Source organism: Dendropsophus ebraccatus, chromosome 15, assembly GCF_027789765.1.
Source record: "Dendropsophus ebraccatus isolate aDenEbr1 chromosome 15, aDenEbr1.pat, whole genome shotgun sequence".
NCBI classification, from domain to species: domain Eukaryota; kingdom Metazoa; phylum Chordata; class Amphibia; order Anura; family Hylidae; genus Dendropsophus; species Dendropsophus ebraccatus.
Genome location: NC_091468.1, coordinates 14,372,874 through 14,396,981, shown reverse-complemented (window position 1 = coordinate 14,396,981; position 24,108 = coordinate 14,372,874). Strand labels below are relative to the sequence as shown.

The 24,108-nt window shown below is 43.8% G+C and overlaps 1 protein-coding gene across 7 annotated transcripts in view; it reads left to right on the top strand.

Moving 5' to 3' along the window:
- The window catches only part of HHAT (hedgehog acyltransferase), a 272,872-nt gene that overhangs the window by 58,060 nt on the left and 190,704 nt on the right, over positions 1-24,108 (top strand). For 6 of the 7 annotated variants that reach the window (XM_069954817.1, XM_069954813.1, XM_069954815.1 and 3 more), the window contains exons 6-8: positions 219-431; positions 4,537-4,708; positions 16,179-16,329. In XM_069954817.1, the coding sequence (XP_069810918.1) occupies positions 219-431; positions 4,537-4,708; positions 16,179-16,329 (536 nt within the window). The remainder of the gene's footprint in view (positions 1-218; positions 432-4,536; positions 4,709-16,178; positions 16,330-24,108) is intronic. The other variant, XM_069954818.1, reaches the window with a different exon arrangement.

Genomic DNA, 24,108 nt, shown 5'->3' with positions numbered 1-24,108 from the left:
CCAGCACAGAGGAAGAAGGTAAGAGACATACGTTCATCCTCGGCGTCTCCTGTGCAATAGGGACATATAAGACAGGGTTAGATTTGTCTAACCTGCTGATATTTCCCCTTTAAATTGGAAATTTGGAAACAGTATCATGTCCATAAAACAGAGTATATGCAGTATTTTGCTGCTGTCAACTCGCTTGGGATCTGATTTTCTCGTCTTCTTGTTTCCAGCGGGCCTGGTACGACAGTGAGAATGAGTTCTACCTCCTGCAGTTCACACTCACTGTGCGCTCCTTGTTTTACACCAGTTACTGCTTAGAGTACAGCAGTCAGCAAGCAAGTGATAACGTCCATTTCTCTTTCCCTTCATTGGTGCTGTACACGTTTTATTACCCCCTCCTCCACAACGGACCGATTATCACCTACCAAGACTTTGCTGATCAGGTGAGTGTCATGTTATTGTACAATGTCTGGATATAGAATGCACTATATATATATATATATATATATATATATATATTGCAGTCACTTATGATCTGCTCTTCAATGGATCACAACTAGAGGTGAGCCAACTTACCGAATGCTCGGCAGGATACGGCCATAGGCTGCATCCATGTTCTCCCGGACTCCCTAGGGCTGCATCCAACTTCTTTAGCCACAGGTATTCAAATCCTGATCGATCGGACTCGCTCGCATTCATCTCTAGTCATAAATCTATAGGCTATGTTCCCACTCCGGGAACATATGGGGGAAGGCGGCCATCTTGTTAAAGGGGAACTATCAGCAGAGTAGATGAATCTAACCTGCTGATATGTCCCTATTGCACAGGAGACGCTGAGGATGAAGGTATGTCTCTTATCTTCCTCCTTGTCGCTGCTCCAGTGCAGTTAGCCGTGTGCTCCACTGTGTTTTGAGACCGTTAGGAGCACTGGGGCGGGAGGGGGCATTAGGAGCACTGCCTGCCCCTATATCGGCGATCCGCCCCTGGCTGGTCTGCCCCTTTCTAATGATAATGAATAGAGCGGGCTGGCTGGGGTTGGGCCAGATCAGTGCTATGGTGGTGGGCCAGTGCTCCTAACGGTCTCACCAAACTGTGCAGCTCACGGCTAACTTCACTGGAAGGGTGCTGAAGAGGAAGGAAAGAGACGTACCTTCCTCCTCGGCGTCTCCTGTGCAATAAGAACATATCAGCAGGCTAGATTCGTCTAAGCTGCTAATAGTTCCCCTTTAAATAGACGGCCGTTAGTGGTGATCATGATCAGTATTACCGGACGTCTATTTTATGAGACGGCCACCTTCCCCGATATGTTTCCGAAGTGGGAACACAGCCCTAAAGTGGAGCAGCTCTCCTGGCATGTCTGTTGTGCTAAGTAATCATATCGCTATAAAAGAAACAATTCTTAGACTCTTATATTGTTAGACTCTTTTATTCCTCCTGGAAAGATATAAATAAATTAAAGTGTTTAGAGATTTCCTTCTATTTAAAAATCTCCAGTCTTCCAGTACTTATCAGCTGCTGTATGTCCTACAGAAAGTGGTGTATTCTTTCCAGTCTGACACGGTGCTCTCTGCTGCCACCTCTGTCCCTGTCAAGTACTGTCCAGAGCAGGAGAGGTTTTCTATGGGGATTTGCTGCTGCTCTGGAGAGTTTCTGACATGGACAGAGGTGGCAGCAGAGAGCACTATGTCCTAATGGAAAGAATACACCATTTCCTGCAGGACATATAGCAGCTGATACGTACTGGAAGACTTGAGATTTTTAAATAGAAGCAAATTACAAATCTATATAACTTCCTGACACCAGTTGATTTGCAAGAAAACATTTTCCGCATATCTTGTAATGCTTATGTGAGTGCTCAGATTTTAGCCTGAACCTTTCACGTTGCCGCCGCTCCCCGTACCACCTAAATTACACTTTCTGTTCTCTCCGTTCCAGATCTGTTGCTATGACAAATAATTTCATATACATTTCTAATGTGACAGGAGTAAGTGTGGGTGTTTAGTAATGTATCCGGCAGAAGAGAGAACTTTCTGTGATATCATTTGAGATTATGCAGAATGACATACAGCTGGGTCCCGCTTCATCCACGGGGGTGTCTGTGCCATGTGATAGCTCAGCCTCCTGGGATAATTATATAGTGAGCAATTATTAAAGTCACACTAGCATGAGATATCAAGATAAATGATTAATCTTATTACATCTTACTAGGTTAGGACTGCATGGCCCCTACAGTGCAGAGTACACCCCTTAAAGGGGAACTCCGGAGGAAATCACCCGGTGTCAGAAAGTTATACAGATTTGTAATTTAATTCTATTTAAAAAATCTCTAGTCTTCCAGTACTTATCAGCTGCAGGAAGTGGTGTGTTCTTTCCAGTCTGACGCAGTGCTCTCTGCTGCCACCTCTGTCCATGTCAGGAACTGCTCAGAGCAGGAGAGGTTTTTTATGGGGATTTGCTACTGCTCTGGACAGTTCCTGACATGGACAGAGGTGGCAGCAGAGAGCACTGTGTCAGACTGGAAAGAAAACACCTCTTCTTGCAGGACATACAGCAGCTTATAAGTACTGGAAGACTTGAGATTTTTAAATTGAAGTAAATTACAAATCTATGTAACTTTCTGAAACCAGTTGATTTTAAAGAAAAAAAAAAATCGGACAGGTGAGGCGCTGTTTCTGGAAGCAAATAGCCACTAATCCTCCAGAACCCTGTGACTATTGGGAGCTGATCCGGCAGATGACAATGTATTGGTCACAGATCAGACCTGCCATATTCCAGTCACACGAGGCTCTAGTGATGCATATGCATTAGCGGTACGGTGCTTTTACATATTAATGGCGTTATGTAGTTTGATCCTGATACAAGCGTTTACATGAAAAGAATGGAGACGTCCCGGCCTTTGTGAAGGTTAGAGCGTGAGCTCAGCGCCGCTCCTCTCAGCTGCCGCCTATACGTCACTGTTACATATGGTCATTCTCTTGTCTCAGAGAACCGCATTGATGTTTTCCAAAACCGATACAAACCGCTTACATGTGAGCGTACAACGGATTTATTACTAAAGGGGGGTGGGGGTGGGGGGTGGGACCGAACCTAGGAGGAGAAGAGGTTGCAAAGAGCCCATTTATAAAATTACATCTGAATATGCAAATACAAAAGACCAGAATATAGGGGCAAAGGCGGAGTATATGATATATATATATATATATATGTTATATATATACTGCAAGATATATGTAGGATAATAGGCCAGCAGCTACATGAGCAGAATTACAGTCTGGGGGTGGGAGGGTTCTTTAAATTATGTGGAGAAGGGGTGTCATACTCACATACACCTTACGTTGCACTTTTATTACACCTCCTATATACAATCTCCCCTTCTGCACCGCCCAAAAGTTTAATAGTGCCCCCTAATACTGCCCTAATAAAGTAGTTTCCCTCACACAGTACCTTACCCCATTATTTAACTCACTCAGTAGGTAATCCTATAATGGTGGCCCATATAGTGGTCAGCCCCCTTTAATAGTGCCCCATATAATAGTAAGCTCCCCTCAATAGTGCACCATATAGTAATCAGCCCCCCTCAATAGTGACCTATATAGTAATCAGCCCCCCTCAATAGTGCCCCATATAGTAATCAGCCCCCCTCAATAGTGCCCCATATAGTAATCAGCCCCCCTCAATAGTGACCCATATAGTAATCAGCCCCCCTCAATAGTGCCCCATATAGTAATCAGCCCCCTCAATAGTGCCCCATATAGTAATCAGCCCCCCTCAATAGTGACCCATATAGTAATCATTACCCCCAAATTGTGCCCCATATAGTACTCAGCCCCCTCAATAGTTCCCCATATAGTAATCAGTCCCCCTCAATAGTACCCCAATTAATAGTCAGCCCCCCTCAATAGTTCCCCAAATAATAGTCAGCCCCCTCAGTAGTACCCCATATTATAGTCAGCCCCTTCAATAGTACCCCAATTAATAGTCAGCCCCCCTCATAAGTTCCCCATATAATAGTCAGCCCCCTCAATAGTACCCCATATAATAGTCAGCCCCCTCAATAGTACCCCATATAATAGTCATCCTCCTCAATAGTACCCCATATAATAGTCATCCCCCCTCACTAGTACCTCAATTAATAGTCATCCCCCTCAATAGTTCCCCAAATAATAGTCAGCCCCCTCAATAGTTCCCCATATAATAGTCAGCCCCCTCAATAACACCCCATATAATAGTCAGCCCCCCTCAATAGTGCCCCATATAGTAGTCAGCCCCAATAGTGTCCCATATAGTAAAGCCTCCCTAATAGTGCCCCATATAGTGGTTAGTCCCCACCCATGCCGTCATTGTCTTTATCCACCATCAGTGATATTGAAGAAAGACCTCCTGTCTGGAGTACCCCTTTAACGGGAAGCTACCTCCAAAAGGTGCCGCCAGGTGATAGCAGACCTATACCTAGCAGATGTAGACCTCTACAATTACAATCTAATGTGTATGGGCGGCATAAGACATTTAGCAGAAGGATTGACAATGTGTTTTTTTTTTTATTGCTAGATCTTTGCTCAGAACACAAGATGGCCGAATTTTACATTGTCCGGCTTGTTGGCGGATGTATGTCGCCTTGTCTTGTGGTGGTTTCTGGCAGAGCTGATGATTCACACCATGTATATGCACGCAATGTACAGCAGCTCCGCCATACTGGAGCACGCCTCATACTGGACCCTCGGTGAGTGATCACTATTACATCTTTTGTTACTATCCGTGTTTTTTTTTTGTGGTATGTTTGTGGTTTTTTTTTAATGCATGGTCTGTGGATGTCTTTTATTTCTGGCATTTTATAAACCTAAACACAATGAAAATTTAAAATGTAAAAAATGTATAAATTCCACAAAAAATTCTAATGAAAAAATTTAGATTAACTATTTCAAATGCTCCTGAATTCTGGTGTCATTTGCACAAAAACTCTATGTAACATGACAAATGTGGTGAATATGTAGACTGTCTAGTCTAGGTTTTCACTGCCTAAGTACCACCTGATATTTCTAGCAACCCCATCAAGAAGCTTAGTACAGTGATGGCGTATAGAGGGAGATGGCACTGGATTGTATCAAAATGACTACTATATTCGGCCCGTATAAAAGTGACTTCGATCAGCTGAGGGGGAAACAACTGATCCATGGCTCAATGTATCTTTAGAGCAGGCTTCAAAATTTATCATCATCAGCCGCACATCTTTCTGTGTAAACTTGGGACGTGAGCCTGATAACAATAAAGTCAAACTGTAAGCACAGATGGACATATATCCATGCTGTCAGTTTCTAGACCACACAGCAATGCATACTTACCTAGTGCACTACTGCTGTGATCTGGCATCCCTGTTTCTCCAACTCTCCTGTCCAGCTGCTGTATCTTTAGGCCCCGTCTCCTACAGAATGAGGCAAGGTCTGAAGACATAACGTCTAGACTCGAGAGACAGAGAACAGGATTCTGGATCACAGCAGCAGGGCACTAGGTAAGTATGCATTGCTGTGTGATCTGGAAACTGACAGCATGGATATGGATGTCATCTATATATATATGTCGTTCATGCAGCCCAGCCGCTTGATTTCTCATGCCATGTAAAGGCGTTGAAAACAAGCGTCGATATTGCTGATCGGCACTTGTTTGCGGCAGCCCTTGGCCGAGAAATCGGTTTGTGTAAAAGGACCTTAAAGGGGTACTCCATTGAAAATCTTTTTCTTTCAAATCAACTGGTTTCCGAAACTTATATAGGTTTGTAATTTACAAATATTTATAAATCTCAAGTCTTCAAGTACTTATCAGCTGCTGTATGTACTGCAGGAAGTGGTGGATTATTTCTAGTCTGACACAGTGTTTTCGGCTGCCACCTCTGTCCATGTCAGGAACTGTCCACAGACGGAGAGGTTCTCCATGGAGATTTGCTACTGCTCTGGACAGTTCCTTTCTTGCACAGAGATATCAACAGACTGAAAAGAATCCACCACTTCCTGCAGGATATACAGCAGCTGATAAGTACTGGAAGACTGGAGATTTTTAAATGGAAGTAAATTACAAATCTTTATAAGTTTCTGAAACCGGTTGATTTGGGGACAAAAAAAATTCACTGGAGTACCCCCAGATAGAAAACCTTATTTTCTTCTACAATCCAGATATCAACCTGGGCAAGTGTATTAAGGTCCACATATGGGTCTGATATAGTCAGGGCATATTACCATCACTTTATGATCACCGTCATAAATGGAGAGGCACTATTGAACGCTCAACGTTGCTGAATTAGTGCTGTGACCCCATTCATTTCTAGGATCGGAGGGGTCCCAGAGGTCAGAGGTCACACCCCCACTAATGATTATATACCAGCAATATGCTATCACTTTCAGAGCTGGGAACCCTCTAATAGATGGCCCAGCCTGGTGCTCTGCTATGTGCAGATTAGAGAGCGGCACAATTTGTGAACATGATGGGGACGATTGTTTGTGCGGCAGGACTCTTCATTTTCTCCAATTGCCTCTAATATTAATAACCTAAAAGGCGCTGATTATTTTGTCTTGGGAAAGTAATGTGTCTGTAGCGATCAGTTACCCGACCACTCCATCAGGAGTCACTGGCGGGAGAGGAAGAAGGACCGGCTGACATTTGAGGCAGAAATATGCGGCATTGATGAATGTGGCGAATTACACAACGGAAAACGCCGTCCGGAGATAAAATGCCGCCATTCCCTGACGCACTCATTAAGGTGCTGGGAAAGTGGGGTCACATTATTCCTGAGGGGCGTCTCCTTAACTGAGTTGTCCACTTTAAAGATTTTTAAGTCCTTCAAGGTGTTTCCATTCCCGATCATTTCATACATCATCCAGGAGGTCACATCTTTGCTTGTGTCGCGTTCTAGAACTTTTACCATTGCTGCAAATTAACAGACCCCATCATTCATTTTAAAGGGGGGACAGGGCTTTATTTAAAGGGGTATTCCACTCAAACATGACTTTTCATATGTTGCTGCCCATGGTCAGACTAACAAGTTTTTTCATACTTGTTATTATCTATTCAGTCTCCTTCCCCCAGTTCTGAGCTGTTGCTTTCTGCGGAAAACACAAAAAACTGTGTCTGAGCCTTTCTCTCTGTCTCCCCCTCCTCCCCCCTCCCTTCCGAGACGATTGAATTAAACAGGTTCCTATCTGCAACTTTGTAGCTTCTTTGTAATGTCTGGAGGATTAATCACAGTGAGTTCATCGGCAACTTGACCTCAGATTAACCCTCACAGCATTATAAAAAAGGTACAAAGTTGCAGATAAAGCCTGCCAGGGACTTGTTTACATAAGCCATCTAAGAAGGGAGGGGGGAGGAGGGGGAGATAGAGAGAAAAGTTCACACACAGATTTTTGTGTCTACAGCAGAAAGCATCAGCTGGGGGAAGGAGACGGAATAGATAATAAATATGGAAGAAATTGTTAGTCTCACTAATGGCAGCAACATATGAAAAGTTTTATTTGAGCGTAATACCCCTTTAAGACTGGCGTAGGAATACACCAGTCTTGCACACAAATTTTTTCAACTTTGCCTAAACACTACACTTAAACCACGCCCTTTTATACTGAAGCCACACCCATTTGTCGGAGGAGGCACAAAAGTGTCTAAAACACAGAATAGTGGCAAATGTTTGACTTTGTCACACCTGAATACTGGCATGCAATTCTTTTGCCTTTTTGTCCTTATGCCTGGATCCTTATTTTAAATGGGTAACCGTCTCTTTAAAAAACTTCTAACTTTCCATTGTGAGCGTCTGTCCATTCGTTTTAGCCATCAGCAGAGGTCTCAGCACCCAGACCCTATGACGCTATGAGATATATCAAACCTCACTGACATGGCAGAAGCTTCTTAAAGAGACAGTACCCTTTAAATACATGGATTTTTTTTTATTACAATCTTTACACCAAAATCCACACTGGTAATTCTGCTCCAAATCTATGGCAAGCCCACATTATATGGAGACATTCTGCATTTCCGACCCCTGTCAGTATTTGTCTTTGTTGTGATTGACAGCTAGTCGGGCTGGTTTGGTGTTTTATTGGTACTTCATTGATCTCATCACATTTGCATTGTCCTCTATACGGGCTGTATACATCATGTGTCAGTGGGTTTTATATAAGGTGGTGGAGTGTGCAAATCCAGCCTGGTAAATAATTGATCATAAAATATTGATTAAGACCTTTTTAATCAGCCGAAATCCTCCGGGGGACATCGGGGGGCCATGGTTTAATTTGTGATTGTCTTTTGAAAAATTATTAGCACTTGTTTATTGTGCTTCCTAATCTAGTTTACTCTGAAGCCGTGCGTCTTCCTGTTAATGGGATATGTATGGGGTTCCGTGGCTTTTGCATTGTTCTGCTGAAGACACAAAAATCTGTGTGTGAGCTTTTCTCTCTGTCTCCCCCTCCTCCCCCCTCCCTTCTGAGACAGCTGATGTAAACAAGACCCTATCTGCAACTTTGTAGCTTCTTTGTCGGGAGGGTTATTCTGAGGTCAAGATGCCGATGAACTCACTGTGATTAACCCTCTCAGCATAACAAAGAAGCTACAAAGTTGCAGATAGGGACTTCTTTTTATCAGCATTCTCAGAAGGGAGGGGAAGACGGAGTGAAAAGCTCACACAATTTTTGTGTCTTTAGAAAGCAGTAGCTGAGAACTGGAGGAAGGAGACTGAATATATAATAACAAGTATGGAAGGAATTGTTAGTCTCAACATGGGCAGCAACATATAAAAAGTTATGTTTGAGGGCAATACTCCTTTAATAAGATTGAAAAACCACAGGACTGACAGCTCCCGCCTATAATCCTGCTAGGTTGATCCACAAGACTAAAAAAAATCCGTGGGAGGCAGATGGCAACTGTCCCATACTTGGGGAAATTTCCTTCCAGACCCTCAAATATGGTAATCAGTATTAAAGGGGTTATCCAGTGAAAATCTTTTTCTTTCAACTGGTTTCAGAAAGTTATATAGATTTGTAATTTACTTCTATTTAAAAATTTTAAATCTTCCCATACTTATCAACTGCTGTATGTCCTACAGGAAGTGTTGTATTGTTTTCAGTCTGACACAGTACTCTCTGCTGCCACCTCTGTCAATGTCAGGAACTGTCCAGAGCAGGAGAGGTTTTCTATGGGGATTTGCTCCTGCTCTGGACAGTTCCTGACATGGACAGAGGTGGCAGCAGAGAGCACTGTGTCAGACTGGAAAGTAAACAACATTTACTGCAGGACATACAGCAGCTGATAAGTATGGGAAGACTTGAGATTTTTAAAATAGAATTAACTTACAAATCTGTATAACTTTCTGAAACCAGTTGAACTGAAAGTAAAAGATTTTTGCTGGATAAGCCCTTTAACCCCTGGTATGCTGGGGTATCAGGGTTATTATACGGCTCTATTTGGTATCCATCTCATACAATCTCCGCAGCTTCCTCTTATCAGGTACTCTAAATATATTTACTCTAATTTTCCACTGAAGCACAATCACTAAGCTGAAGGTCTAGTTCTCTGTTTGGTAATTCAGCCCTGTGCTTCCCCGGTCGTCCTCTAGGTGGCAGCAGCTAGTTACTTATCTCCTATTGTACGGTTACGCTTTGTTGGATATATTGTATTGGTCAAATCTCTATTTTCAGAGTATAAAGTCTTAGCCAGCGTCGCAGCCAGGGTATTTCTGCTGTTCTAACACTGATGTTTCTGCTTTGCCTTCTGTGAATATCAGGATCTTATGATCAGAACAGCTTCAGCTTATTTACAGTAATAAAGAGAATGGAGAAAATAAAGGTTTTATTATTTAATTTAGCCATTTTATATTAGTGTTTTTACCATGTATTTCATTCTTGGAGCTAGTCCTTAAAGGGAGATGAGCGAACCTCCGAACCCGAACTCTCAGCACCAGTTTATATCATTCTTAGTTTTTTTTTTTATTCAATTGTCCAGGATGGTGAAGGGGTTAATGGCGATTATCATAGGTAAGATGAGATATCTATAATGACATTTTATTTGGTGTAAATAGGTCCAGAATTTTTATTTCTAATACTGATGCCAGGTATACACCAGAATACCACCATAAAGGTGTCCCAGCAGATCTCTCTGTGTATCGTTTGAAGTTAATGCCATATTGAATTGCTTAGTTCAGTCTTGCTTTTGTCTCTGGGACCTTGTGTCTGTCTTTTCTTCTGCAAGAGCTAGTTTGTAGATCAGGGTTATCATAGGGATATTTGCAGGGACAGTGATGGTGTCACTTCCTTTCCATCCTTGCACATTGACTTCTGCACAGGTCACAGAGCATGCTCACAACATTCTTTTATAGAAGTCAATGAGTCACCTTTAGCAGGGATGAAGAACCTCTGACCCTCCAGATGCTGTAAAACTACAATTGGTCCGTTACACACAACAATGCTTTGGTTGTCAAGGCTTCATGGGAATTGTAGTTTTGCAACAGCTTGAGAGAGGAAGGTTCCCCATCCACTCAAACAAAACTTTTTATATATTGCTGCCCATGGTAATTCCATACTCATCTATTTAGCCCCCTTCCCCCTTTAGTAGCTACATACTACTGGGAGCAAGGGTTTAAATGGGTATTCTGCTCAAATGTAACTTTTCATACATTGCTGCCCATGTTGAGACTAACAATTCCTTCCATATTTGTTACTATCTGTCTCCTTCCCTCAGTTCTGAGCTGCTGCTTTCTGCTGGCGACACAAAAATCTGTGTGTGAGATTTTCCCTTATCATCTCCCCCTCCTCCCCCATCTATTCCCGAGACAGCTGTTGTAAAGAAGTCCCTGGCAGGCTGTATCTGCAGCTTTGAAGCTTCTTTGAAATGCTGAGAGGCTTAATCTGAGGTCAAGTTGCTCATGAACTTGCATTGATTATCCCTCCCGACATTGCAAAGTTGCAGATAGGGACTTGTTTACATCAGATGGCGAGAAAAAGCTTAAACATAGCTTTTATGTCTTCAGCAGAAAGCAGCAGCTCAGAACTGTGGGAGGAGACTGAATAGATAATAATATGGAAGGAATTGTTAGTCTCACCATGGGCAGCAACATATGAAAAGGTACATTTAAGCGGAATACCCCTTTAAACCCTTGCTCCCAGCAGCCTGCAGCTGTCAGAACATGATGGGAGTTGTAGTGTTGCGACAATCGGCTGAGGATATATAGGGTTGAATGTAAATTCTTGATGTAATAAAGCTTTATACATTGTTGCTGTTGTTATAGATGCAGGTGTCAGTGCTGCGGAGCTCTGTTACAGCGCGGCCGCCTCCTCCTACGTATGGCGGTTGGGATAATGTTCTCCGTCTCCATCTTTATCTCCACTGCCAGGCAGACCATTAAGCCCCGTAAAATCTAACTTCACACAATGGAAGTCGGCAATATTAAAATGTAAACTAATAATCCTCCCTGCAGGATGACCCGTGGCCACAGCGCTCGAAATACGTCCGGACGGAAATTCTATTACATTTGCAGATTCCTTTAAACTTAGCGCTCCACACATTTTATCAGCCGCCTCCGAGCAGGAGTTTCATGAAATGTTTGTACATCAGAGGAGATGAAGACGGGTGACAGGACATTCGGCAGACCTGGTGTGTCCGCTGCGGCACTGCTGGGTCGCTGAACGTGCGAGGCGGACTGTACGAGTCTTAAAGGGACTGCGTCATCTAAATTTTCCTAATTTGTTTCTATTTTCTGATTATAATTTTTTTTTTGTGTATTATTATAGGGGTTGCCATATTACCTAAATTACTGTATCACTTAAAGCGTCACTGTCGTTACATTTTGACGTGTCATAGAGACACGTCAACAGTTTTGACCGGTCCGTGTCCGAATGTCAGACCCGTACCGTTCGGGAGAACAAGCTGAGAGCGGGCCACGCTGCAGCAGAAAAAAAAGTTAGAAAAAAGAGTTGGACGTAGTGTCTTCCCCTGGCTTGTTCTCCTGCAAACACGCAGACCTGGACACCTGTTCATCATGCAGGTTTTAGGGTCAGTTCACACTGAGGAATCAGCGCCGTAATTCCGAGCAGAATCCCTGTCGTGTACTCTGTTCAGTTTAAGGTATAGGGCCTCCTCCTCTGCTCCTGTGGCTCTCCGCTCAAAGAATTAACATATCCTTTGGGTGGAGAGCCGCGGAGAGTGGAGGCACCCTATATCTTACATTGAGGCGCTGAAGCAGGCAGAATTCCCAACAGATTCCACAGTGGGGATTCCACTCGGAATTTTGGCACTGATTCCTCAGTGTGAACTGACCCTTACACCAACTGAGGGCAACTAATCTTTACTAAATATATTATCAGCTGTGCAGCTTACCAGAAGACAATGCTCTTTATTATGTAACAATTCAGTCATTATAATATCACTGTGTGGTTACAGAAGTTCTAATGCTGTGTGACAGGAGAGCTGATCATACAATGCAAGCACCACCAGGATTCTCTGCTGCTGAATGTGGACATGCAGCAGCTGTACATATACGCAGTGAAGAGAGACACCTAGTGGCAATATGTATAATCCTGATTAAAAATTAAAAACGTTAAAAATAATGTTGATTTCTTACACATAAAAAATTTGCTACAGTGAATCTTTAACAATATTTTACTTGTCTGGAGTACCCCTTTAAACAATTACAGTGACCACTACAATGACTAGATTGTCCTTGTTATGTGTGAACGTGCCGGGTTCTCCAGTGTAAGAGCCATTGTTTGTAGTCACTTGGGCTAATGGATGGGGGTCTTGTATAGGGACACAGAAGCCAGAGCCCCCCTCTCATTGCTGCCTTTGGATCGCCAAAATTGCGTTTGGAAACACATTTGCATGTTACCTTTAATTTTTTTTCTCCCAGCCATAAAGAGAATCTTATTTTAGCAAATGCAAGATAATAAGCAAATCTCATTACAGGGAATGAGCGTCCGGCCATTACAACCGGCACAAGTGAATTGCTTTTATTGACTGCTTCATGTCGTAAATAATCCGATGAAAGTTACACGTAAGTCGCCCATTGACTGAAGTCATTGCAGGGTGGCGCCGTGTTACGTGGATGATCCGTTCTCTGAGAATCCTCGTATAGTCTGGAGATCTCCGTTTATACGTGCCTTTGTTTTATATGCTGATCTGGCATTTTGTAGTCTATAGCAACATAGTGAGGGAGCATATAGATTACTGGTGAGAACAGAGCCAAAGGGGGGTCAGCTGCTATAAATGTCACTGTCCTACAGCCAGCAGCAGAATCCTTCTAGATGTGCAAAGTATAAAAGGAAGGTAAAGGGCTACTGCAATGTCCTTGTACCCATGTGCCACTGTTAAGGGTATATATGTATACATAGGTCAGCACTAGAGATGAGTGAACCGGGTTCGGGTTCGAGTCCATCCGAACCCGAACGTTCGGTATTTGATTAGCGGGGGCTGCTGAACTTGGATAAAGCTCTAAGGTTGTCTGGAAAACATGGATACAGCCAATGACTATATCCATGATTTCCACATAGCCTTAGGGCTTTATCCAACTTCAGCAGCCACCGCTAATCAAATGCCGAACAATCGGGTTCGGATCGACTCCAGCATGCTCCAGGTTCGCTCATCTCTAGTCAGCACTGATTTTGAATACACTACAAGGTAATATGAGGATGTTGGTGTCTTACTACATTTTGGTCACTAGATGTCACTAGATGCTGTTCTATCACTTTAAGCACATGCTGAAGGATGACATGTAAAGGGTTAATGGTGTATGTGACTATCTACATGTCTCTCTGCCACTTGCTTAGAGTTGGCTTGTCGTCCAGTCTCTGCCAAGGTTACCTCACTAAGAGATACTTTTCTATCTCGCCAGGTTCCTCTCCACCAGTACCACATTGCCCAAAAGCTTATAAGTAGAGGTGGAGTGAACTCTGTGCTCAGAACAGGAGAATAGTACAAGTTAGTTCCTGCTAAAAGTGTCCTGCTAAAGCTTTGGCTCAGGGAGCGTTTACCAGGGTCTGGCCATCTGGCCAGACCTTAGATGCTGACAGCACAGCAGGGACAGTGTACGGTATGGCGGCTTCCTGCCACCAAGAAGATCTCACCACAGCAAACTTTTACAGCACAGCAGGGACAGTGTACTGTATTGCGGCTTGCTGCCACCAGGGGGAGCTCCCCACAGCACACTCGTACAGCACAGCAGGGACAGTATATAGTATGGTGGCAGGCAATGGGATAACTGCAGACTGTGCGCAGCTCTACATCTGTCGATAGGGGACAACAAAAACTTAGCTAGATCTTACTTCCGGGGGAGGCCTTATATTTACCAATTCAGCAAAACCTCCACTAGGTCTTATTTTCGGGAAACGGTATCTGTAAACTCTGTATTGTAGAGATAAGGGAGGCTGCTTTACTGTATGACGCCCTGTTTTGCTGTATGAATATGTATCCCGAATATCGATCTAAATGGTAATGAAATACAAACAAAGTCATCTGTTTGTGTTTTTTTCCCCCTCCTATCCTGCTTCATTACGATGAGAAAATAATAAAACGTTCGGCCTCCGATACGCTGCGAGAAACACAAATCAGCCAACCTAATGGCATTTTACAGAGAGCGGCGTGCGGATCGCGGCCGCCGAAGACAAATATTAGCTGGGAAGGCTGATGATTGCTTCCATAATGCTGTGTTACCGACTCGCTCCACAGTCACAGTCGCGCAGTTTATTATTGGCGTGCGTAAAGTCAGGGCTGTTTACAATGTTATTTTCCATCCATCCCAATGAGTCTCATTGTGCCGCGTGTACGGATGGAGAAGGAGTAATTTCCCTGGAGGAAGATCCACTGACGCCTGTTGTCGAGTGAATTCCGTCACTGTACATGCGTGCAGGACATGCGTTGCGTGTTTCATGCCTGTATGTAGCAATCATAACGACGAGGAAACCTCGGGCACGCTTGATTTTTTCCGAACCCGGATGCTCTGCATTTCACATCCAATTTCTTAAGCGTTCGGGTTTCGTAGGAACTCAAGTGTGCTCGAGGTTCACTGATTTCTATCGGCTGCCCATCTCGCCTGCCAGGGGAGGAAAGGATCAGACATGTTGTATTTCGACTGCCCAATCCTTTTGTTCTTGGAAAGATAAGCTTTTTCCTCTCCTCCCCTTTCAGAACACAGGCATTCTAGTGTACATGTGTATGGAAAGACCAGAAGAGAAAACTGAATCCTTGGCTGACAACTTTCTTATGTGTATAGCCAGGCTGAGCTAAAAAGGCAAAAAAATAAAAAAAAAATCTGTACTCACCTACTGCCATCCCTGGTGCTGCTGCTCCAGTAACACCCGATCCCCGCTGCTCAACACTTCCTGTTCTCCTCTCAACACACGGAAGTGGCTGCTCAGCCAATTACTTTCCGAAGCAGATCACTGCTGCACCCCGTGATTGGCTGAGCTGGCACCTCCTTGTGTCTAGAGGAGACCCGGAAATGTTATAAGAGCTTTTCTCTCTGTCTCCCCCTCCTCCCCCTCCCTTCCGAGACTGATGTGTTGAGCTGAAGTAAACAAGTCCCTGGAAGGCTGTATCTGCACCTTTATAATACTTATATATATATATATATTATTCTGAGGTCAAGTTGCTGATGAACTCACTATGATTAACCCTCCCTGCATTACAAAGTTGCAGATAGGGACTTGTTTACATCAGAAGGAGAGAAAAAGCTCATACACAGATTTGTGTGTCTTCAGCAGAAAGCAACAGCTCAGAACTGGGGAAGGAGACTGAATAGATAATAACAAGTATGGGAGGAATTGTTAGTCTCACCATGGGCAGCAACATATCAAAAGTTTTGTTTGAGTGGAATACCCCTTTAAAGAAAACTTTTGTTATGTCATAGAGACATATCAAAAGTTTTGATTGGTTGGAAGTCTAAGTGTTTAGACCACGGCCGATCAGAAGAACGAGTCAGGAGAAGTCGGTGTGCAGCGTGTTTCCTCCTGGCTCTGTGTCACATGACCTAGACCGACTTTCGTTTCTATGGGCCCGTCTAGGTCTCAGACACAGAGCGTCCAAAGTGTCTGTAAAATGTGCACATATTAAATTGGCCGAAAACTGATAAATTTAAAAGTTGCATAAACTTTTTAACACCAACATCCAAGTCGAAATAAACAGAAACCCTGTTGTTTTATATTGTATTTTCTGCTTCTTTTGTCTTCCAGGTGGCCTGGCCTTGGCACAGGTTCTCTTCTTTTACGTCAAGTATTTGGTCCTGTATGGCTTCCCAGCTCTCATTGTCCAGTTGGATGGTGTGAATCCTCCGGCCTTGCCTCTCTGTGTCAGCACAATGTACAGCTTCACCACTATATGGAGGTCAGTGTCTTTTGTTAATGTTCCTTTCTTCTTGAACCTCACAGAGTATTGTACGATGTTAATACAGGATGTGAAGTAATCCCCGTCCGCTGAGCTTACACTCTCATTGTCATACCTGGTGCTGGCGCTGCGCTTCCTTTATCTTTTTATCAAAAACTTCTTTTATTTCACATATAACAATAAAACAAGGCGAAAATTGTGCAACTCAGAAATGTGATTAATGGTCATTTCTACGTACATGGAAACGATGGATATGTTTTCCTGTATGAATGTTGGTATATTAAAATAAATGAGAGTCTAAGTAACTATCTAAGTATAGGCCAGGCCTGCAAGATGGAAACCACTGCTGCTTAAAGGGCGTTCCATCTTATCCCTTATCCATTCGGGGATAAAGCACCAAACATAATTCAGACCCTAGATCGCAGTCTGGGGTCTGAATTCTCTCTGGAGCGTGTCCACAGTAGGACAGCCCCGATAGGCTTCCCTGTACCCCCTTAGGGCCTTATTGCATGAAGCAATGATCTGGCCGATTCGGCAGACTATCGCTCCATGTAATAAAGACAACAATCAGCCAATGACACAATGTCCCTTGCTGGTGTGTGGAGGACACACTACCCCCTGCTGGTTTGATGATGTATGGAGGTCATACTGCTCCCTGCTGGTGTGATGATGTGGGGACACACCGTGCCCTGGTGGTGTGATGATGCCGGGAGGATACACTGCTCCCTGCTGGTCTGATGATGTGGGGAGGACACATTGTCCCCTGCTGGTGTGATGATGTGGGGCTGGCACATTGTCCCTTGCTGATGTGATGATTGGGGAGGACACATTTCCTCCTGCTGGTGTGGTGATGCAGGGAAAACACAATGCCTTCTTCTGTTGTTATGATGCAGGGAAGATACACTGCCTTCTGGTGTGATGATGGAGGGAAGACATACTGCCCCCAGCTGGTGTGATGATGTGTGGAGGACACACTGCTCCCTGCTGGTCTGACGTTGTGGAGAGGACACACTGTCCCCAGCTGGTGTGATGATGTGTGGAGGACACACTGCTCCCTGCTGGTCTGACGTTGTGGAGAGGACACACTGTCCCCTGCTGGTGTGATGATGTGGGGAGGACACAGGAGAGGTTCCCTGATCAGAGATTGAGAACTTCCCCATCCCTAGTATAGGGATTCTATAAGATTGATGTGCCGGAATGTGGGGTTTTTCTTACATGTAGATTTCCACCATTAGACGCCGATGTCCCTGATTATGAGATCTCATTAGTCGCCAATCTCTCCAGCTGCTTTGTCCTAATAGACGGAGAAGGTTGTTGCTGTCCGACCTTCATTGATATTGGTGCGGCTCATCACACTCTTCCAGATAAGTACATGGTGGAACATGGCGTGCTTCCTATGGGGAGGGCAGAGGTGGCGGTGGGGCGCCAGGGGCCGTCATGTCGGTAAAGAGATAATGTATTGTGTGTTATCAGTCCTTCATGGGATATCATCATCCTGCATAGTAATCCTGCAAGCTGCACTATCTGCATACACAATAGCATGGTACTATAGCTGGAATATAGAATACAGAGCTGGAGAGAATAGCATAGCGCCTATGAGGATATTCATGGGTTTCATTGTTTCATGTGTTAATTCAGTAGCTTCATGGCTGACTATAGACAATACACAGCCATGTAAATAGGTCCTACATCTGATGAATATAGAGCAGGCAGATCTTTATTATCCTTCTGATTGAAAGCTCCATATCCTCTGCAAGGATCCAGTGATATATTCCTGCAGCCACCACTAGGGGAGCTGATGAGTTAACTGAATCCTGTGTTATTTTTTAAATTAGCACATGAATACCCTGCAAAATGCTGCCCCTAGTGGTGGATGCTGGAGAGAGTATTTTGTAATTCAGGCCATGTTCACACAGTGTATTTTTTTTAAGACAAGAATGGCCGTTGTTGGCGCTTTAAACCAAGCCTGTTCATACAGCAGCTGATAAGTACTGGAAGACTTGAGATTTTAAATAGAAGTAAATTACAAATCTATATAACTTTCTGGCACCAGTTGATTTGAAAGAAAACAACAACACCTTTAAGTAGTGTTGGAGCTATTTTTTGTATCCTTTCTTCCCAGAATTTCCAGTGTAGCAGGAATTGCCTTTAAAGGAGAAGTCCAGCAAGATTTTTTTATTAAAGTATTGTATTGCCCCCCCAAAAGTTACACAAATGACCAATATGCACTTATTATGGGAAATGCTTATAAAGTGCTTTTTCCCTGCACTTACTACTGCATCAAGGCTTCACTTCCTGGATAACATGGTGATGTCACTTCCTGGATAACATGGTGATGTCACTTCCTGGATAACATGGTGATGTCACTTCCTGGATAACATGGTGATGTCACTTGCTGGATAACATGGTGACGTCACTTCCCAACCCTGACCCTAGACTGGTTACCCTAACAACCCCACCACCCCAAAACCGGTCATTTTAAAAACTCCTCCACTCCTCATCTGACCTGTGGTTCATCACCCTAACCACCCCCACCCTGACTGCTCACCCTAACATCCCCACCATAACCGCAGACTAATGACCTTACCACCGCCAGCCCTCCCCACCCTGACCACAGATTTGTCATCCTAACTTCTCCAAACCCTCCCCACCCTGACCCTAGACTCATCACCCTAACACCCCCACACCTTCCCGCCCTTACCCCAGACTGGTCACTCTAACACCTCCACCACTCCTCACCCTGACCCTAGACTCGTCACCCTAACACCACCACCCCTCTCCACCTTGACCCCAGAGTGGTCACCCTAACACCTCCACCACTCCTCACCCTGACCCCAGACCCGTCACCCTAACACCCCCACCACTTCATACACTCACCTGTAACAGTTCACCCTGCCCCTCACCACAGACATATCACCCTGCCACCCCTCCCTCACCCGATTGGTCACCCGGACAGCCACCCAAATCGGTCACCCTATTATCCGCCACTGACTGTATAAGTTTGTGTACCCCCCATAATTTTATACAAAGGAATAGAACATCTTTCCTGCATAGGTTAAAGCCCAGGATGTGCTGTTCAGCTCGCTTTGATTCTCTGCCCACACTGCTATTTTATGAATAGGCTTTATGAATGCTTCAGCGCGCGCGAGGTGAATGCGGCATTTGTTTAGAAGGACGGCACTTGCAAAAAGCCTCTAAATTGCAAGTGGCTTTTTCCAGCTGTGCTAGATAGGAATCTAAAATTTTCTTGGGACTGACTCAACCGAGCGACAACTCCCACACATCGACGGAGAATGAAAGCCCGGTAATGAATGCGTAAGCCGTCGCGTTATACATTGTATCCCCCCGGACAACTACAGAACGCAAAGAGAGACGTAATATGACTAATTGTTCCGCGGTTAACGTTTACTAATCTGATGTTTTCTATGGATTCGAGTTTTATGGAATAGAAGGGTTGTGCGTCAATCACGGTGATTTACTGTCAGCATCACAGCTTTTAGTTTGTATGAGTGAGATCGCTTAGTATAGTCATTATTCAATGAAGTCATTGAAATAAGAACAAAGTGTTAATAAATTATAGCATTACGATGGTTACACAATGGTATGTTCCATCCTGGCCATCTCCTGGTCATCTGCCGGGAAGTAGCCAAGTTTCAATGACTAAAGGTCCCCATATACCATAAGGCCCCATTACACTAAACCTGGCCGATTACCCACTGTTCAGGACGATAGTTGTTTAGTGTAATAGGACATGTTGAAAGGCAACGATTAGCCAGCATGTACAATGTCGGCTGATCGTGGTCTTTCAACACTTAAAAATCAAGAAGAAAAATGGAAATTGGATAAATTAGAAAAAAGTGTTAAGAAATTAGAACACAGTGGCATGTTCCATGTTGGTTATCTCCTGGTCATCAGCATTTTCCATGTTGGTTATCTCCCAGTTATCAGTATGTTCCATGTTGGATATCTCCTGGTGATCAGCATGTTCCATGTTGGATATCTCCTGGTGATCAGCATGTTCCATGTTGGTTATGTCCCAGTCATCAGTATGTTCCATGTTGGATATCTCCCGGTGATCAGCATGTTCCATATTAGTTATCTCCCAGTGATCAGCGTGTTCCATGTTGGATATCTCCTGGTCATCAGCATGTTCCATGTTGGATATCTCCTGGTGATCAGCATGTTCCATGTTGGTTATCTCTTGGTCATCAGCATGTTGCATGTTGGATACCTCCTGGTCATCAGCATGTTTCATGTTGGTTATCTCCCAGTTATCAGTATGTTCCATGTTGGATATCTCCCGGTGATCAGCATGTTCCATGTTGGTTATCTCCCGATCATCCGCATGTTCCATGTTGGTTATCTCCCGATCATCAGCATGTTCCATATTAGTTATCTCCCAGTGATCAGCGTGTTCCATGTTGGATATCTCCTGGTCATCAGCATGTTCCATGTTGGATATCTCCTGGTCATCAGCATGTTCCATGTTGGATATCTCCTGGTGATCAGCATGTTCCATGTTGGTTATCTCTTGGTCATCAGCATGTTGCATGTTGGATACCTCCTGGTCATCAGCATGTTTCATGTTGGTTATCTCCCAGTCATCAGTATGTTCCATGTTGGATATCTCCCGGTGATCAGCATGTTCCATGTTGGTTATCTCCCGATCATCAGTATGTTCCATGTTGGTTATCTCCCGATCATCAGCATGTTCCATATTAGTTATCTCCCAGTGATCAGCGTGTTCCATGTTGGATATCTCCTGATCATCAGCATGTTCCATATTAGTTATCTCCCAGTGATCAGCGTGTTCCATGTTGGATATCTCCTGATCATCAGCATGTTCCATGTTAGTTATCTCCTGGTAATCAGCGTGTTCCATGTTAGTTATCTCCTGTCATCAGCATGTTCCATGTTGGTTATCTCCCGATCATCAGCATGTTCCATATTAGTTATCTCCCAGTGATCAGCGTGTTCCATGTTGGATATCTCCTGATCATCAGCATGTTCCATGTTAGTTATCTCCTGGTAATCAGCGTGTTCCATGTTAGTTATCTCCTGTCATCAGCATGTTCCATGTTGGTTATCTCCCGTTCATAAGCATGTTCCATATTAGTTATCTCCCAGTGATCAGCGTGTTCCATGTTAGTTATCTCCTGTCATCAGCATGTTCCATGTTAGTTATCTCCTGGTGATCAGCGTGTTCCATGTTAGTTATCTCCTGGTGATCAGCGTGTTCCATGTTAGTTATCTCCTGATCATCAGCATTTTCCATGTTGGAGATATCCTGGTCATTAGCATGTTCCACGTTGGTTATCTCCTGGTGATCAGCATGTTCCATATTAGTTATCTCCCGATGATCAGCAAGTTCCATGTTGGTTATCTCCCGGTGATCAGCATGTTCCATATTAGTTATCTCCCGATGATCAGCAAGTTCCATGTTGGTTATCTCCTGATCATCAGCATGTTCCATGTTGGTTACCTCCCGGTGATTAGCATGTTCTATGTTGGTTATCTTCTGATCATCAGGATGTTCCATGTTGGTTACCTCCTGGAGATCAGCATGTTCCATGTTGGTTATCTCCTGGTCATCGGCATGTTCTATGTAAGTTATCAGGTCAAATGTGGTGAAATTGTGATTACAACATCTAAGTGTTTTCCAGGCCACATGATCATCAGGATCTGGATAGGTTTCTGTGGTAGCAGGGGGCATAACGAAGCCCTTTGGGTATGTCATGTATTTGCGCCTAATAGGCCGTACCTTTGGCAGGTCTGGATAGGTTGTTTGTCAGTCAATGTTAACAGGCATAACACACTGCACTATAGTGTATTACATGAGCAATTGGGAAATTGCATGTAAAACTCCTCTTTTGAGACCGATTAAAAGTAACGAGCAAAGTTTAGCAAAATATAATTTTATTATATTAAAAATAAAATCCCACCTGTCCTATCCATAACAACCAGAACTATAAAAGTATCTCATTATTTAACCCATTTAGTGAATACTGTAAAAATAAAATATAAAAAGACTACACCAAAATAGCTGTATTGTGTTAATTTGCTTTAAAAAAAATGGAAAAGAAAGCAATGTACAGTACACTAAAAAGGAGGCCTTAAAATACAAATATTCCTGAGAAGAAACAAGCCCTTGTATGGGTATGTGGCAGAAAAATAAGCAAGTTATGGCTCTTGGATGGTGAAAAACAGAAGAAAAATGCTACCACCCCCGAGCACCGATCCTCCCCCCATTGATGATCATTAGAAGGGGCAGGCCAGCGGGGGGGCCTTAGCCCCGTCCCCGCGCAGCGATCAGCTCCAGCTGCCCTGCCCCTTCTAATGATTAATAGTGGGGGGCGGGCTGGATCGGTGCCCTGCCCCCAGTGCTGATAATGGCTTACCAGGCAGAGGATTTCACAGTTAACAGCATCGTCACGGCGCTGGGGATGAAGGTAAGAGACATACCCTCATCCTCAGCACCCAGTGCCCACTAGGAAGCTGTCAGCAGGTTAGATTTGTCTAACCTGCTGATATTTCCCCTTTAATGTTGTTTTGTTTTCTGAATGCAAAATGAAGCACCTTATTAAATAGTCTTTATTAAAAATTTCCTACCATTTAGCTGCTACTTAAGGACAAGATAGATCCATCAGATAGACTTTCAGCTCTTTTAGTGTTAAAGATAGTAGCGAGGAGGGAGAGGGCGTAACAAACCTGCTCAGAATCCATTGCAAATCCACAGGCTGTAGATAGAGAAGAAAGCAGAGACAAGGCAGTATGAGGGCTGCATACAAACATTACAACCTCAGCGAACTATAGAGGTTTAAAAAAAAAAAAGACCTGTAAAGAAAGTGTTGTTTTTTTTGCACAATAATAGTAACAATAAAGGTGCAACACAAAATAACAAACAGCTTCTCCAAGGCACCCATAACCTCTACCATATTTCATCCCTTCTAATTGTTCCTCTCCCCATATTTATGTTTGTTAACCGTTAAAAGTCGATGAGATGGCTTTTATAGATGTGGTGTCTTTTTTTTCCTGTAAAGATTAATGTCCGTCACCTTTCACCTAATCTACCGAATCAATAAACGGATCAATTTGGTCAGTTTGACCAAGAATCACTCATTCCTCATTGTCCCTGTCCGTGCTTTCATTAACCCTTTCTTAGTGGTGGCTGTAGGGAGGCAGGATGTTTTATATACATTTTATATCTACAGTCTCGCAGGATATTTGTAGCCAGAACCTTATAAAGATTTAGGCTATGTTCACACTACGTAAAAGTATGGCCGTTGTTGCCGATGGCCGCAGAAAGCCCTGTCAGTTCACACAGTGAAGCGAGCGGCTCCAGCCGCTTGCTTCACTGTGTGCTATGGGAAGCTCTGATGCGGGCGCGCGCTGATTCGCCTGCATCAGAGCTCTGCAGCCGGAAAGATGATCCGGCTAGAGACCGGCCGTTCCGTGACCCGGCCGGGGTCACGGAACGGCCGGTCTCTTACGTAGTGTGAACATAGCCCTAAAGCATAACTGTCATTTTTCTGAAAACAATAAATATCTATAGTACAAGCGATTTTAATAAACTCTGTAATTGATTTTATTTACCAAAAGAGCTGAACTGAAAAAGCTGTTTTTCTAGGTCCTCCCTGACTTCAGAAAAAGCTGGATTTCTGTGTCCATTATGTTCTATGGAGAGGGGAGGGGCTGAGAGGAGTGAGTGAGCACGGAGCAGTCCTGCACTGCACAACACCCTGCAATCTTCTCTCAGCGGACCTTCATGTCTCTTCTTCC